Source organism: Thalassophryne amazonica, chromosome 20, assembly GCF_902500255.1.
Source record: "Thalassophryne amazonica chromosome 20, fThaAma1.1, whole genome shotgun sequence".
Lineage (NCBI taxonomy): Eukaryota > Metazoa > Chordata > Actinopteri > Batrachoidiformes > Batrachoididae > Thalassophryne > Thalassophryne amazonica.
The window spans coordinates 14,583,771-14,599,474 of record NC_047122.1 but is presented as its reverse complement, the minus strand read 5'-3'; the positions used below and the strand labels follow the sequence as shown (position 1 = coordinate 14,599,474).

General features: G+C 40.2%; 1 protein-coding gene across 1 annotated transcript in view; it reads left to right on the top strand.

Annotated features, from left to right (window-relative positions):
* eif3eb (eukaryotic translation initiation factor 3, subunit E, b) overlaps positions 1–15,461 on the top strand; it is a 30,909-nt gene extending 15,448 nt beyond the window's left edge. The window contains 4 exon segments of the mRNA XM_034160339.1: positions 4,471–4,580; positions 9,627–9,729; positions 9,837–9,971; positions 14,870–15,461. Coding sequence (XP_034016230.1) covers positions 4,471–4,580; positions 9,627–9,729; positions 9,837–9,971; positions 14,870–14,908 — 387 coding nt within the window. The 3' untranslated portion in view covers positions 14,909–15,461.
* Positions 15,462–15,704: the final 243 nt, after the last annotated feature.

The window sequence follows — 15,704 nt, the reverse complement described above, 5'->3', positions numbered from 1 at the left end:
CTCCCATTTTGTATGAGATGAACTCAAAGATCTAAAACTTTTTCCACATACACAATATCACCATTTCCCTCAAATATTGTTCACAAACCAGTCTAAATCTGTGATAGTGAGCACTTCTCCTTTGCTGAGATAATCCATCCCACCTCACAGGTGTGCCATATCAAGATGCTGATTAGACACCATGATTAGTGCACAGGTGTGCCTTAGACTGTCCACAATAAAAGGCCACTCTGAAAGGTGCAGTTTTGTTTTATTGGGGGGGGATACCAGTCAGTATCTGGTGTGACCACCATTTGCCTCATGCAGTGCAACACATCTCCTTTGCATGGAGTTGATCAGGTTGTCATTTGTGGCCTGTGGAATGTTGGTCCACTCCTCTTCAATGGCTGTGCGAAGTTGCTGGATATTGGCAGGAACTGGTACAAGCTGTCGTATACTCCAGTCCAGAGCATCCCAAACATGCTCAATGGGTGACATGTCCGGTGAGTATGCCGGCCATGCAAGAACTGGGATATTTTCAGCTTCCAAGAATTGTGTACAGATCCTTGCAACATGGGGCCGTGCATTATCCTGCTGCAACATGAGGTGATGTTCTTGGATGTATGGCACAACAATGGGCCTCAGGATCTCATCACGGTATCTCTGTGCATTCAAAATGCCATCAATAAAATGCACCTGTGTTCTTCATCCATAACAGACGCCTGCCCATACCATAACCCCACCGCCACCATGGGCCACTCGATCCACAACATTGACATCAGAAAACCGCTCACCCACACAACGCCACACACGCTGTCTGCCATCTGCCCTGGACAGTGTGAACTGGGATTCATCCGTGAAGAGAACACCTCTCCAACGTGCCAAACGCCAGCGAATGTGAGCATTTGCCCACTCAAGTCGGTTACGACGACGAACTGGAGTCAGGTCGAGACCCCGATGAGGACGACGAGCATGCAGATGAGTTTCCCTGAGACGGTTTCTGACAGTTTGTGCAGAAATTCTTTGGTTATGCAAACCGATTGTTTCAGCAGCTGTCCAAGTGGCTGGACTCAGATGATCTTGGAGGTGAACATGCTGGATGTGGAAGTTCCCTGGGCTGGTGTGGTTACACGTGGTCTGCGGTTGTGAGGCTGGTTGGATGTACTGCAAAATTCTCTGAAACGCCTTTGGAGACAGCTTATGGTAGAGAAATGAACATTCAATACACGAGCAACAGCTCTGGTTGACATTCCTGCTGTCAGCATGCCAATTGCACGCTCCCTCAAATCTTGCGCCATCTGTGGCATTGTGCTGTGTGATAAAACTGCACCTTTCAGAGTGGCCTTTTATTGTGGGCAGTCTAAGGCACACCTGTGCACTAATCATGGTGTCTAATCAGCATCTTGGTATGGCACACCTGTGAGGTGGGATGGATTATCTCAGCAAAGGAGAAGTGCTCACTATCACAGATTTAGACTGGTTTGTGAACAATATTTGAGGGAAATGGTGATATTGTGTATGTGGAAAAAGTTTTAGATCTTTGAGTTCATCTCATACAAAATGGAAGCAAAACCAAAAGTGTTGCGTTTATATTTTTGTTGAGTGTACGTCCGCCAAGGATGTAATAAATCGATGTTTATTTGTCTCTTTGCCTGTTAGCAGGATTACGTCCAAACTACTGCACGGATTTTTATGAAATTTTCACCACAGGTGGATATTACAGGGCTGTGAAAACTCCGTGAAATTCTGCGTATTTCATCATGGGGGTGGGTGTAACTGTGATCGTCACTGAGTTTTTAAAATATCTGTCGGAAAGTGTTTTTTTTACGACATCGTGAAAGTTTTAGAAGTTGTGGACACTGATCTGTGTGTTACATATATAAATTAGTGTCCTTGGATCCGCGGAGTTTCGAGGAGGAAAAAAGCCTGGCTGTTGCGATAGTTATCATAAAGTGGGCTGGTTGGTTGCTGAGGCGACGCTGTGTGGCTCCTGCGCGAAGCTTAAGCTAAACGTAGCATGTGGACATCGCAAACCTTTAGAGCTTTAAGTTTTTAAAAGAAGAATTGTGCAGCATGTCTGTGTCACAGACTGACGTCGGACAGAGAGAAGATGGCGTGAAAGACTGTTTGAAAGTTGAAAATGTATTATTAGATAAAAAATTAATTTGGTTTCTGGAATCCCACCGGGCCCGAGACTTCAGCTCCTGGGGTCCTATGCCCCCCAGACCCCCTACAAATTTTCCTCGGATTTCACAGTTTTCATTTCACAGTCCTGATATTAGACCAAGGAAGACTCCATTAAATTTTGGAGGTGATCTGGAGTCTGGATCAAGATTTCACTTTATATAGGCTTTCAGGGATTACGTCAAAACTACTTTATAGCTTCTCATCAAATTTGCACCACAGATAAATATTAGAGCATGAAAGACTCCACTGAATTTTGGAGGTGATCTCCATCAGGATTGGCGGGCATCAGACATCTCTGATTGCTCTTGTTTTCTCTCTCTGATATGTCTGTTTGGCTGTCAGTTGAGAACGTAATACAAAAAACTCATTAGGTATACTTTGTCAGGACTCCCAAATTGTGGTCCTCTGATGGACCATGGAGGTCATTAAAAATAATAATGGTAATAAAAATATGAGTCGTCCACCGATCCTGATCACCTCCAAAATTTAATGGAGTCTTCCATGCCCTAATATCTATCTGTGGTTGAAAATGTTCTCAAAATCCATGCAGTAGTTTTGGTGTAATCCTTCAAATCCTATATAATGTGAAATCCTGATCCAGATCACCTCCAAAATTTAATGGCATCTTCCATGGCCTTATATGTATCTGTGGTGAAAATTTTGTCAAAATCCGTGTAGTTTTGAATAGGGCTGGGCAAAAAATCGATTTTAAATATAAATCGAGTTTTGAGTTCAAATCGATTTTGATTTTAGAAAATCGATTTTATTAGATTTTTTTTCTGTACAACATTATATTTGCATTTGCCACCAGTCGCTTTCCTCCGTGCTTCCGTAGTGACTGCTGGTCAGGCGGCAGCAGAGCCAGTCCCCCTCCCCCTCACATGCAGCACACAAACACACAGAGGCAGCGCCACACAGCATGGAAGAAGCAAATAAGCAGCTCCAGCCCAAGAAAAATCCATCTAATTCAGTAGTTTGGAATTGGTATGGATACTTGCCGTCTGATACGGAGCAGAAAACGCCTCGCTGCAAATTGTGCCTTAAAGCGGTTGCTGTCACAGGTAGCAGTACGACAAGAAAATACTTGGCCATCCCAACAACTAGTGCTCCCTCGGAGAGGGTTTTTAGTGCGGGTGGAGGCATTGTCACCTGTCACCGAGCATGTCTCAAACCTGCAGTTGTAGACAGGCTCATTATCAATGCTGTTAACTTGTTCAGTGTATATATATATATATATATATATATATATATATATATATATATATATATATATATATATATTGTCACTCTTGCAAAAGAGATGTCAATCTCAATGAGTTTTTTACCTTGGTAAATAAAGGAAATGAATGAATGAATTGTAGTGGGAGGTTGCACAGTTCATATACTTCATATTGGGTTATAAACAGTGAAAACAAGTGTTGATGTTTACAAAGGTTTTTCTTTTATAATTGTAATATGATGTGCATAAATTGCACACTGCACTTTTGTTAAAAGATAGGGAGATGTCTACTGTGGTTATCATTACTACTGTGGTTTGCTTTGCACTTCAATTGACAACAATAAATTTGATATTATTGAATATAATTGAAGTTATCTTATTTTAACCTGATGCCTAAAGTAATGTTTTTCATACCAAATCACCTTTGTTAGATTTTTAATTTTTTGTTTGTTTGTTTTTTTACCAAAAAAACTTGGAAGGATAATTTGGTCAAAAAAAAAAAAAAACAAAATCGAAAAAAAATGAAAATCGAGTTGTTTATTAAAAAATCAAAGATTTTTTGGGGGGGAGCTTTCTTGTTTACATGTAATAAAACAAAGCCATGTGATTTAAATGAAGGTATTTGAAATGTATCTGACCCAGTTTGAATTGTGTATGTGTAAGTAAATACTTCATCTTTAATTTAAAGGTTTGTTTGGGCCCCAGATGATTTTCAGATTTTAAAGTGGACCCCGGTGTTCTTCTGTTTGAGAATGGCTACTCTGTGTTGTGAGAGATATTTTTATATTTAAATATTTTGTTGGTGGTTAGATCAAGCAGCTGCTGGACATTCAGTCAGAATAGTGAATGCGTACACTTACAAGCCCCCCCCCCCCAAAATTTTCTTTGTTTCATGGTGTAGTATATTCAGTTATACTTGTCTGCAAAGCCAGCCATACACTACGTGATAAAGCAGTAATCATACACTACATAATGTGATAAAACCGTAATGTACATTTGTATGTTATTGTCATTTTTCGCCAGCTTTAGTTGTTTAAAAATGTATGTGGGATTGTTGTGGTCTTGAATTTGTCTTTGTCGCACAGGTGTTGGTGAACGACTTCTTTCTGGTTGCTTGTCTGGAGGACTTTATCGAAAACGCACGTCTCTTTATCTTTGAGACGTTTTGCCGTATTCATCAGTGCATCAGCATCAGGTACACAATCTCTGATGGGTCGGCTGGTTTTATTAATTTATTATTTGTGGGAATCCTTCTGTTCCCAGATTATTTGTTTCATTTTTGTGCTTGACACCCCCCCCCCGCCCCATTTATTTAGATATAATTATATACGGTGTATTCGGAAAGTATTCACAGCGCTTCACTTTTTCCACATTTTATGTTGCAGCCTTTTTCCAAAATGGAGTAAATAAATTTTTTCCCCTCAAAATTCTACTCACAACACCCCATAATGACAGCATGAGAAAAAGATTTTTGCAACTTTATTAAAAAGAAACCACATGTACATAAGTATTCAAAACCCTTTGCTCAGTACTTTGTTGTTATACCTTTGGCAGTAATTACAGCCTCAAGTCTCCTTGAATATGATGCCACAAGCTTGGTGCACCTATCTTTGGGCAGTTTTGTCCATTCCTCTTTGTAGCACCTCTCAAGCTCCATCAGGTTGGAGTTTCGAGTTTCTGTATCGAGTTTCAGCTTAATTGTGCGTCCTGCATTGTGTAGTATACATGGAGTAACGAGCTGCCTTTAACCTCTCATGACCACCTCCCGATCGGCAATCGTATAGTCGGATGAAAATCAAACCTGTTTGATATTCTGGTCGGCCCTCATGAGGGTATCTCGCTTTTGGAGCGCTACAAGCATCTATGAGCCAATTTACCCCAACCTCTCGCACTGCGCATGTGCAAACACTGATGCGGAATTGGAGAGAGCATAAACAGTGATCATCTCTTTGGGAGAGCAGCTTCTTTTTCTTTTTTCTCTCTTATTCTTCAACTCGTGTGAAGTCTTGTATTGTGTTTGTTTGGCTTTTTTTGTTGTTTTGTTTTTTGTTAAAAATTTGATGTCTCCCATTGAGAGTTTTTGGAAAAATAAGAAATGTAAATAAAGTTTAAAAAAGAAAAAGCTTCTGTTTACATTTTCCTTCTGGGAACATGAGTCCGTGTGGTTTTTGAACGTACAATATGAGTAGTCAGATTGCATCAGGCCGTATCGTGTGAGAACATAAATTGTGCGCTCTGAACTTTTACACCCTGCGGTTTTGTCGTACAGTTTGAGCTGGAGCTGAGTACAATTGAAAATATCATACAGTGTCTGCCCAGCTTTAGGATCATTGTCCTGCTGAAAGATGAACCGTCACCCCAGTCTTAGGTCAAAAGCGCTCTGGAGCAGGTTTTCATCCAGGATGTCTCTGTACATTGCTGCATTCATCTTTCCCTCAATCCTGACTAGTCTCACAGTTCCTGCAGCTGAAAAACATCTCCACAGCATGATGCTGTCACCACCATGCTTCACTGTCACTTCACTTTACTTCACATCTGGCATTCATGCAAAATAATTCAGTCTTTGTCTCATCAGACCGGAGAATTTTGTTTTCTTATGGTCTGAGAGCCCTTCGGGTGCCTTTTGACAAACGGGTGGGCTGTCATGTGTCTTTTACTAAGGAGGGGCTTCTGTCTGGCCACTCTACCATACAAGCCTGATTGGTGAATTGCTGCAGAGATGGTCAGGGTTCTCAGCAGGATTTTTTTTTTACAGCATAGGGGGAAATTTGTGGAGGAATAGCCGTGCAGCGAGCGCTGCAGGCACGGATATTGTAGGAGGGTCTGGGACCATTGCCCCCCAAAGAAAATGTTTTCATTTATAACCCTCCCTCTGAAGGACTATTTCCTGCATTTTGAGGGCCAAATTTTGTGACGTAAAGCCCAAGATTTTTATCTTTGTTACAGCTTTACTTTAAAGCCAAAAGAAATGAGCCATCAGGCCAAAACGCGGAAGTGTAGAAATGTGTATCAGTGGAACATCAGAACTGGTAATTTACACACAGCAGTTGTCTAAAGAAAATCCTCACAAATGTTTTGGGTTTTTTTACATCAAGAATAATTTCTGATTACTGTACATTTTGAAGATAAAAATGTTTCTTTCAGTAGAAAACTTGTAATTAGAATAGGTTTAAGTAAAAAAAAAAAAAAAAAAAAATCTTTGTTTACCTATAAATTAAAACCATAACTTATCTGTTGTTGTTTCAAATTAGATGATTTCTTGATTAACATAAGGAACTTCAGGCTTTTTTTTTTTTTTTTGACAAATAAAATTGTATGAAAAGTAATGTGTATATATATTTTTAAGCCTAGTAGAGTCATTCATTCATTCATTCATGAATTTCAACCAGGCAAAAAGACACCTTAAATATATTATAAACACAATAGGAGATGACTTAACAATGACTGCAGTGGCTGTTAATTACGTTATCTCAATGTGACATAAATCTCATGGTAAAATCGTTTCTTTTAAATTTAGTCATTTCAACATTAAATTGTGTCCTCGTTGACCATTCGTGCAGGCCCTTAGGGAGTCATGAGGGGAGTATTGTGCAGATTTGAATATAAGTACCAAAGTTGGCCCAAATGTAGACCAGAACATACCTTTTTTTCATTTTTGGAGGGCGCTAAGCCAGCTGCTCTTTGGTGGCCGCCATATTGGCCAAATCCAAGATGGTCGCCAACTAAATAAATGCGACTATATCAAAACTTCATAACCGAAAGCCGTAGGATCATGAATGAACACACTTTTTGTATGTTTTTGACATCACATTTGACCTCTGTTGTGACATTCACGGTCAGGATAACCCCCCAAAGGCATATAAAATGCTATTTGGCTGATTTAGTGGTCAGATGTGCGGCATTTCCACATCAAATTTATTTTTCACATCAGTTTAGATTATAAGAGAGTTGGGATGAAAACTACACCAAGTAAACACGTTTTCAAATTAATTTAATGTACAACTCCCCATATAGTCTTAGAGATTAAATTCTAATGCAGATTTGTCTGCATCCATGAAATTTGGCCCTGAGTAGACCAGACTAATTTCAGTTTTGGAGGCCCTTTGCCTTTTGATGTGAACATTGTAAATGTGGCCACATGCGTGAATACTACCTCGCAAGATGAGCACCAGTCACACAGCAACTATGAGAAAACTTCAGTACTGCAAAATCTGATCTAATCTAGGCACCATCATTATTCACACAACCACCTTCACACTTGCACAACCCTGTGCAGCGGACTCTGTGAAATTTATGAAGCTGCCAAGCTCTTCTAGAACATGGGTGGCCAGACATTCTGAGGAGAAAGACTCAGTGAGGGACTCCTGTTTCTGGAGACAACACTTATGTAGGATCACTGCTGCCTGCATCAGTAACAGGACATCATCTTGATGAATGTGGGAATAAAAAGCCTTGGCCAGCAACTCAGCAACCTTTGCCTTGTTAGACATGGGATTTCCTTCCCCTTTGAAAACTCATTCAGGGAGAAGACTAAGAAGGTGTTCTTTGAACCAGGCTGTATGTGGCTCCCTGCTATCATGACATGGACTTCCCTGTCCTTCCATCAGTGTTAGATACATCTTTCGAAGCACTGATATCTTAAATACTGAGGCTGAATCCTCAACAAGGGCAACTCTTTGAGCAGTGTCGATTGGATCAAACTAAGGGGGAGCAGGGCTCGTAGATGCACAGTGATTTTCAGCATGCGCTGAGTCTTGAAAATACAAGTACCATGGGACATAAGTATCACCTGCATGGGCATCAGCAGCTTGTGCAGTCAGTCTTCCCAGTAACTGAAAATTATTTGACTTTGCCCAGAAATAAACATTGCCAGTTGCTACCCTGTGATCTATTTTTTGGTATAAAAAAAATAGATCAAACAATTTATGAATATAAAACATTTACTCGGCTTGACTGAGTGATTGATTCAACATCCTGCAGCTAAAGGCTAAGCTAACATTTGCTAATAAAACTTCTACAGTGCACTGAAGTTATGTTTTATTTTCAGATCTCCTCAGACAAATTTGCAGAAGCTATGGGCTCAAAAGGGGTGTGTGTGTGTATATATCCAAAAGTGAAGAATTTCGGACTGAGTGTGTCTGCTCGATCACACCGGCTGCTGTCTCTTCTGACTGACTAGTGTGGCTCTCTGGCAGGGCAAGCACCTTCAGCTCCAGCCTGCCTCACTGACGAACAGTTGCTGAAAAAAAGCTGCTCCCAACAGGTTGATGTCATCACTTGTTCTTCTGCTTTTTGCTCAATCTTGTGGTTATGAGTTACAGAGTGTGTTTAGATTTTTAATTTTCGCTTGACAAACGCAGTGGCTGCGAGACTTGTTCAACCTCCAGTGGAAATGCATCTATTGAATCGCTGTGCAAGAGGGATAATTAGCAGTAAAATACATTGACTGCTAATGTGCACGTCCAGACTTACAATCATGAATAATTTGTGTTGTTAACTGGGATGTTAAATAATGTCTGATATTTAGCATATGGGCCCAAATCACAGTTTAAGGGTCCCCTATGCTCAACTTTGCTGGTGAGAACCCTTATGGTTGTCCTTCTGGAAGGTTCTCCTCTCTCCACAGAGGAATGCTGGAGCTCTGACAGAGTGACCATTGCGATCTTGGTCACCTCACTGACTAAGGCCCTTCTCCCCCGATTGCTCAGTTTAGACGGGTGGCCAGATCGAGGAAGAGTTTTGGTGAATCAGAACTTCTTCCATTTATGGATGATGGAGGCCACTGTGGTCATTGGGACCTTCAAAGCAGCAGAAATGTTTCTGTGCCCTTCCCCAGATTTGTGCTTTGAGACAATCCTGTCTCATTGGTATACAGACAATTCCTTTGACTTCGTGCTTGGTTTGTGCTCTAACATGCACTGTCAACTGTGGGACCTTATATGTAGACAGGTGTGTCTTTCCAAATCATGTCCAATCAACTGGAGTTACCCCAGGTGGACTCCAGTTAAGCTGTAGAAACATCTCAAGGAAATGGGATGTACCTGAGATAAATTTTGAGCTTCATGGCAAAGTTGTGAATACTTATGTACATGTGATTTCTTTTTTAAATTTAAAATAAATTTGCAAAAATCTCACTTTTTTATACACACACACATGTATATATATTCAGCAGTGATGTGTAAAATGCTTTAGATTCCCTCTGTTTATTAAGGCAGGTTTAACTTTCCTTGTTTCTACTCAGTATGTTGGCAGACAAGCTCAATATGACGCCCGAGGAGGCAGAGAGGTGGATCGTCAATCTCATCCGTAATGCCAGACTCGACGCCAAGATTGACTCCAAACTGGTGAGACTGCTCCAAAGCTGATCATATGAGCCACGCTAAGCTTGGCACAGATGAGAATCCGCTGTTTAACAAAGTGCTAAGTGAGTTTGTGTGACTTTGTCGTTCAGGGTCACGTGGTGATGGGCAACAATGCAGTCTCACCATACCAGCAAGTGATTGAGAAGACAAAGAGTTTGTCCTTCCGCAGCCAGATGTTGGCGATGAACATTGAGAAGAAGCTGGCGCACAACAATAGAAACGAGGTACAGTGAAGAGAAAAAAAACGCTGTGTGGTGCGCTAGCAGATCAAAGACATGACACAAAACTAAAGTCATTTCAAATGGCAACTTTCTGGCTTTAAGAAACACTATAAGAAATCAGGAAAAAAAATTGTGGCAGTCAGTAACGGTTACTTTTTTTAGACCAAGCAGAGGGAAAAAAATATGGACTCACTCAATTCTGAGGAATAAAATATGGAATCATGAAAAACAAAAGAACGCTCCAACACATCACTAGTATTTTGTTGCACCACCTCTGGCTTTTATAACAGCTTGCAGTCTCTGAGGCATGGACTTAATGAGTGACAAACAGTACTCTTCATCAATCTGGCTCCAACTTTCTCTGATTGCTGTTGCCAGATCAGCTTTGCAGGTTGGAGCCTTGTCATGGACCATTTTCTTCAACTTCCACCAAAGATTTTCAGTTAGATTAAGATCCGGACTATTTGCAGGCCATGACATTGACCCTATGTGTCTTTTGGCAAGGAATGTTTTCACAGTTTTTGCTCTATGGCAAGATGCATTATCATCTTGAAAAATGATTTCATCATCCCCAAACATCCTTTCAATTGATGGGATAAGAAAAGTGTCCAAAATATCAACGTAAACTTGTGCATTTATTGATGATGTAATGACAGCCATCTCCCCAGTGCCTTTACCTGACATGCAGCCCCATATCATCAATGACTGTGGAAATTTACATGTTCTCTTCAGGCGGTCATCTTTATAAATCTCATTGGAACGGCACCAAACAAAAGTTCCAGCATCATCACCTTGCCCAATGCAAGGTGATGATGCTGGAAGATGCTTGAGATTCATCACTGAATATGACTTTCATCCAGTCATCCACAGTCCACGATTGCTTTTCCTTAGCCCATTGTAACCTTGTTTTTTTCTGTTTAGGTGTTAATGATGGCTTTCGTTTAGCTTTTCTGTATGTAAATCCCATTTCCTTTAGGCGGTTTCTTACAGTTCGGTCACAGACGTTGACTCCAGTTTCCTCCCATTCGTTCCTCATTTGTTTTGTTGTGCGTTTTCGATTTTTGAGACATATTGCTTTAAGTTTTCTGTCTTGACGCTTTGATGTCGTCCTTGGTCTACCAGTATGTTTGCCTTTAACAACCTTCCCATGTTGTTTGTATTTGGTCCAGAGTTTAGACACAGCTGACTGTGAACAGCCAACATCTTTTGCAACATTGTGTGATGATTTACCCTCTTTTAAGAGTTTGATAATCCTCTGCTTTGTTTCAATTGACATCTCTCGTGTTGGAGCCATGATTCATGTCAGTCCACTTGGTGCAACAGCTCTCCAAGGTGTGATCACTCCTTTTTAGATGCAGACTAACGAGCAGATCTGATTTGATGCAGGTGTTAGTTTTGGGGATGAAAATTTACAGGGTAATTCCATAATTTATTCCTCAGGATTGAGTGAGTCCATATTTTTTTCCCTCTGCTTGGTCTAAAAAAGTAACCGTTACTGACTGCCACAATTTTTTTTTCCTGATTTCTTATAGTGTTTCTTAAAGCCAGAAAGTTGCCATTTGAAATGACTTTAGTTTTGTCATGTCTGTGATCTGCTTTTTTTTCTACAAAATTAAACAACTGAATGAACATCCTCCGAGGCCGGTGATTCCATAATTATTGCCAGGGGTTGTGTATATATATATATATACGAGGGCTGTCAATAAAGTAAGGGTCCTTTTTTATTTTTTTCAAAAACTATATGGATTTCATTCATATGTTTTTACGTCAGACATGCTTGAACCCTCGTGCGCATGCGTGAGTTTTTCCACGCATGTCGGTGACGTCATTCGCCTGTGAGCACTCCTTGTGGGAGGAGTCGTCCAGCCCCTTGTCGGAATTCCTTTGTCTGAGAAGTTGCTGAGAGACTGGCGCGTTGTTTGATCAAAATTTTTTCTAAACCTGTGAGACACATCGAAGTTGACACAGTTCGAAAAATTAAGCTGGTTTTCAGTGAAAATTTTAACGGCTGATGAGAGATTTTGAGGTGATTCTGTCGCTTTAAGGACTTACCACGGTGCGAGACGTCGCTCAGCGCTCTCAGCCGCCGTCGTCAGCCTGTTCAAGCTGAAAACCTCCACATTTCAGGCTCTATTGTTCCAGGACGTCGTGAGAGAACAGAGAAGTTTCAGAAGAAGTCGGTTTCAGCATTTTATCCGGATATTCCACTGTTAAAGGAGATTTTTTTTAATGAAAGACGTGCGGACGGGTCCGCGCATCGGGACGCAGCCGACGCGGTGCGGCGGCACAGGAAAAACACCTCCGTGTTGATAACCATTTGCAAAATCCAGGCGGCTTTTGATGGCTTTCAGTGGAGTGAGTATATGAGAAATTGTTTAACAGGCAGGACATGTTCCAACTTGTCCTTAAGGCTTTCAACAGAGGTGTTGTTTCTTGGAAGCTGAAAATGTCCCAGTTCTTGCATGGCCGGCATACTCACTGGACATGTCACCCATTGAGCATGTTTGGGATGCTCTGGACCGGCGTATACGACAGCATGTACCAGTTCCTGCCAATATCCAGCAACTTCGCACAGCCATTGAAGAGGAGTGGACCAACATTCCACAGGCCACAATTGACAACCTGATCAACTCTATGCGAAGGAGATGTGTTGCACTGCATGAGGCAAATGGTGGTCACACCAGATACTGACTGGTATCCCCCCCAATAAAACAAAACTGCAACTTTCAGAGTGGCCTTTTATTGTGGACAGTCTAAGGCACACCTGTGCACTAATCATGGTGTCTAATCAGCATCTTGATATGGCACACCTGTGAGGTGGGATGGATTATCTCAGCAAAGAAGTACTCACTATCACAGATTTAGACTGGTTTGTGAACAATATTTGAGGGAAATGGTGATATTGTGTATGTGGTAAAAGTTTTAGATCTTTGAGTTCATCTCATACAAAATGGGAGCAAAACCAAAAGTGTTGCGTTTATATTTTTGTTGAGTGTGTGTGTGTGTGTATATATATATATATATATATATATATATATATATATATATATGTATATATATATATATATATATATGTATATATATATATATATATATATATGTATATATATATATATATATATATGTATATATATATATATGTGTATATATATATATATATATATATATATGTGTGTGTGTGTACAACCCCTGGCAATAATTATGGAATCACTGGCCTTGGAGGATGTTCATTCAGTTGTTTAATTTTGTAGAAAAAAAGCAGATCACAGACATGACACAAAACTAAAGTCATTTCAAATGACAACTTTCTGGGTTTAAGAAACACTATAAGAAATCAAGAAAAAAAAATTGTGGCAGTCAGTAACGGTTACTTTTTTAGAACAAGCAGAGGGAAAAAAATATGGACTCACTCAATTCTGAGGAATAAATTGTGGAAGCACCCAGTAAATTTTCATCCCCAAAACTAACACCTGCATCAAATCAGATCTGCTCGTTAGTCTGCATCTAAAAAGGAGTGATCACACCTTGGAGAGCTGTTGCACCAAGTGGACTGACATGAATCATGGCTCCAACACGAGAGACGTTAATTGAAACAAAGGAGAGGATTATCAAACTCTTAAAAGAGGGTAAATCATCGCGCAATGTTGCAAAAGATGTTGGTTGTTCAGTCAGCTGTGTCTAAACTCAGGACCAAATACAAACATGGGAAGGTTGTTAAAGGCAAACATACTGGTAGACCAAGGAAGACATCAAAGCGTCAAGACAGAAAACGTAAAGCAATATGTCTCAAAAATTGAAAACGCACAACAAAACAAATGAGGAACGAATGGGAGGAAACTGGAGTCAACGTCTATGACCGAAATGTAAGAAACCGCCTAAAGGAAATGGGATTTACATACAGAAAAGCTAAACGAAAGCCATCATTAACACCTAAACAGAAAAAAACAAGGTTACAATGGGCTAAGGAAAAGCAATCGTGGACTGTGGATGACTGTATGAAAGTCATATTCAGCGATGAATCTCGAATCTGCATTGGGCAAGGTGATGATGCTGGAACTTTTGTTTGGTGCCGTTCCAGTAAGATTTATAAAGATGACTGCCTGAAGAGAACATGTAAATTTCCACAGTCATTGATGATATAGGGCTGCATGTCAGGTAAAGGCACTGGGGAGATGGCTGTCATTACATCATCAATAAATGCACAAGTTTACGTTGATATTTTGGACAATTGAAAGGATGTTTGGGGATGATGAAATCATTTTTCAAGATGATAATGCATCTTGCCATAGAGCAAAAACTGTGAAAACATTCCTTGCCAAAAGACACATAGGGTCAATGTCATGGCCTGCAAATAGTCCGGATCTTAATCCAATTGAAAATCTTTGGTGGAAGTTGAAGAAAATGGTCCATGACAAGGCTCCAACCTGCAAAGCTGATCTGGCAACAGCAGTCAGAGAAAGCTGGAGCCAGATTGATGAAGAGTACTGTTTGTCACTCATTAAGTCCATGCCTCAGAGACTGCAAGCTGTTATAAAAGCCAGAGGTGGTGCAACAAAATACTAGTGATGTGTTGGAGCGTTCTTTTGTTTTTCATGATTCCATAATTTTTTCCTCAGAATTGAGTGATTCCATATTTTTTTCCCTCTGCTTGGTCTAAAAAGTAACCGTTACTGACTGCCACAATTATTTTTCCTGATTTCTTATAGTGTTTCTTAAAGCCAGAAAGTTGCCATTTGAAATGACTTTAGTTTTGTGTCATGTCTGTGATCTGCTTTTTTTCTACAAAATTAAACAACTGAATGAACATCCTCCGAGGCCAGTGATTCTGTGTGTGTGTGTGTGTGTGTTTGGAAAATGAAAATATTTGATTTTGGTCTTTTGGTGCTTTTCTGTTCCCTCAGACCCCAAACTGGGCTGCTCAGGACACCAGCTTCTACTGATGTGCCGCTTGTTGGAGTGACAGTGGAGATCGCTTTTAGGATGTTGTTGAGGCATTTTGCTGCGTTCATGAATTTATCGGTTTGTGCCCAGTTTTCCAACTTAACATGTTAAATGGATCATATTGTACAAAAAACAGGTTTTATTCTACCATTTAGAGTTCAGGGTTTCAAGCTAAATATTTGTGCCTGTGCAGGTAGACTCTCTGAGTTTGGCTTGAAACCGCTTGTTTGAGACTGGTGATGTATGTCACTGGAGTACAGGAGACATGGAGATGTTTCTTCTCTGAAGTGGGAGGAAGCAGCTTCTTTCCATTTAGAGCACCAGGCAGGAAAACACCAGAAAACTGGGTTTATTTTAAGGTAAATCCACAAGTATGATTAATATCTGTTCTTAAAACACCTGATGATGTCATATCAACTTTCTGAAGAGATGGTTAATATAACCCCTTTAAAAATAATAGTTGGATTTAATGCTTTTGGAGAACAGTCACTCATTGAATTAATGATGTTACATTCAAGTTGTTTCATTAAAGTCAAATGGTTCTCAACAAAATGGTTTGAATCTCATTCTGAACTTCAGAAACAACTTATCTCACCACAGGTGCCTCATTTATCAGTTACTGTGTATTTAGTGCTTCACTTTTGGCACCTATTTCTTTGTTACAGCCTTCTTCCACAATGGATTAAATAATTTTTTCCCCTCAAAATTCCACACAAAATTACCCATAATGACAATGCGGAAAAAAGTTTGTTTTTTTCCCCCAAATTGATTGGGGTGTTTTGAGTGGGGGGAAAA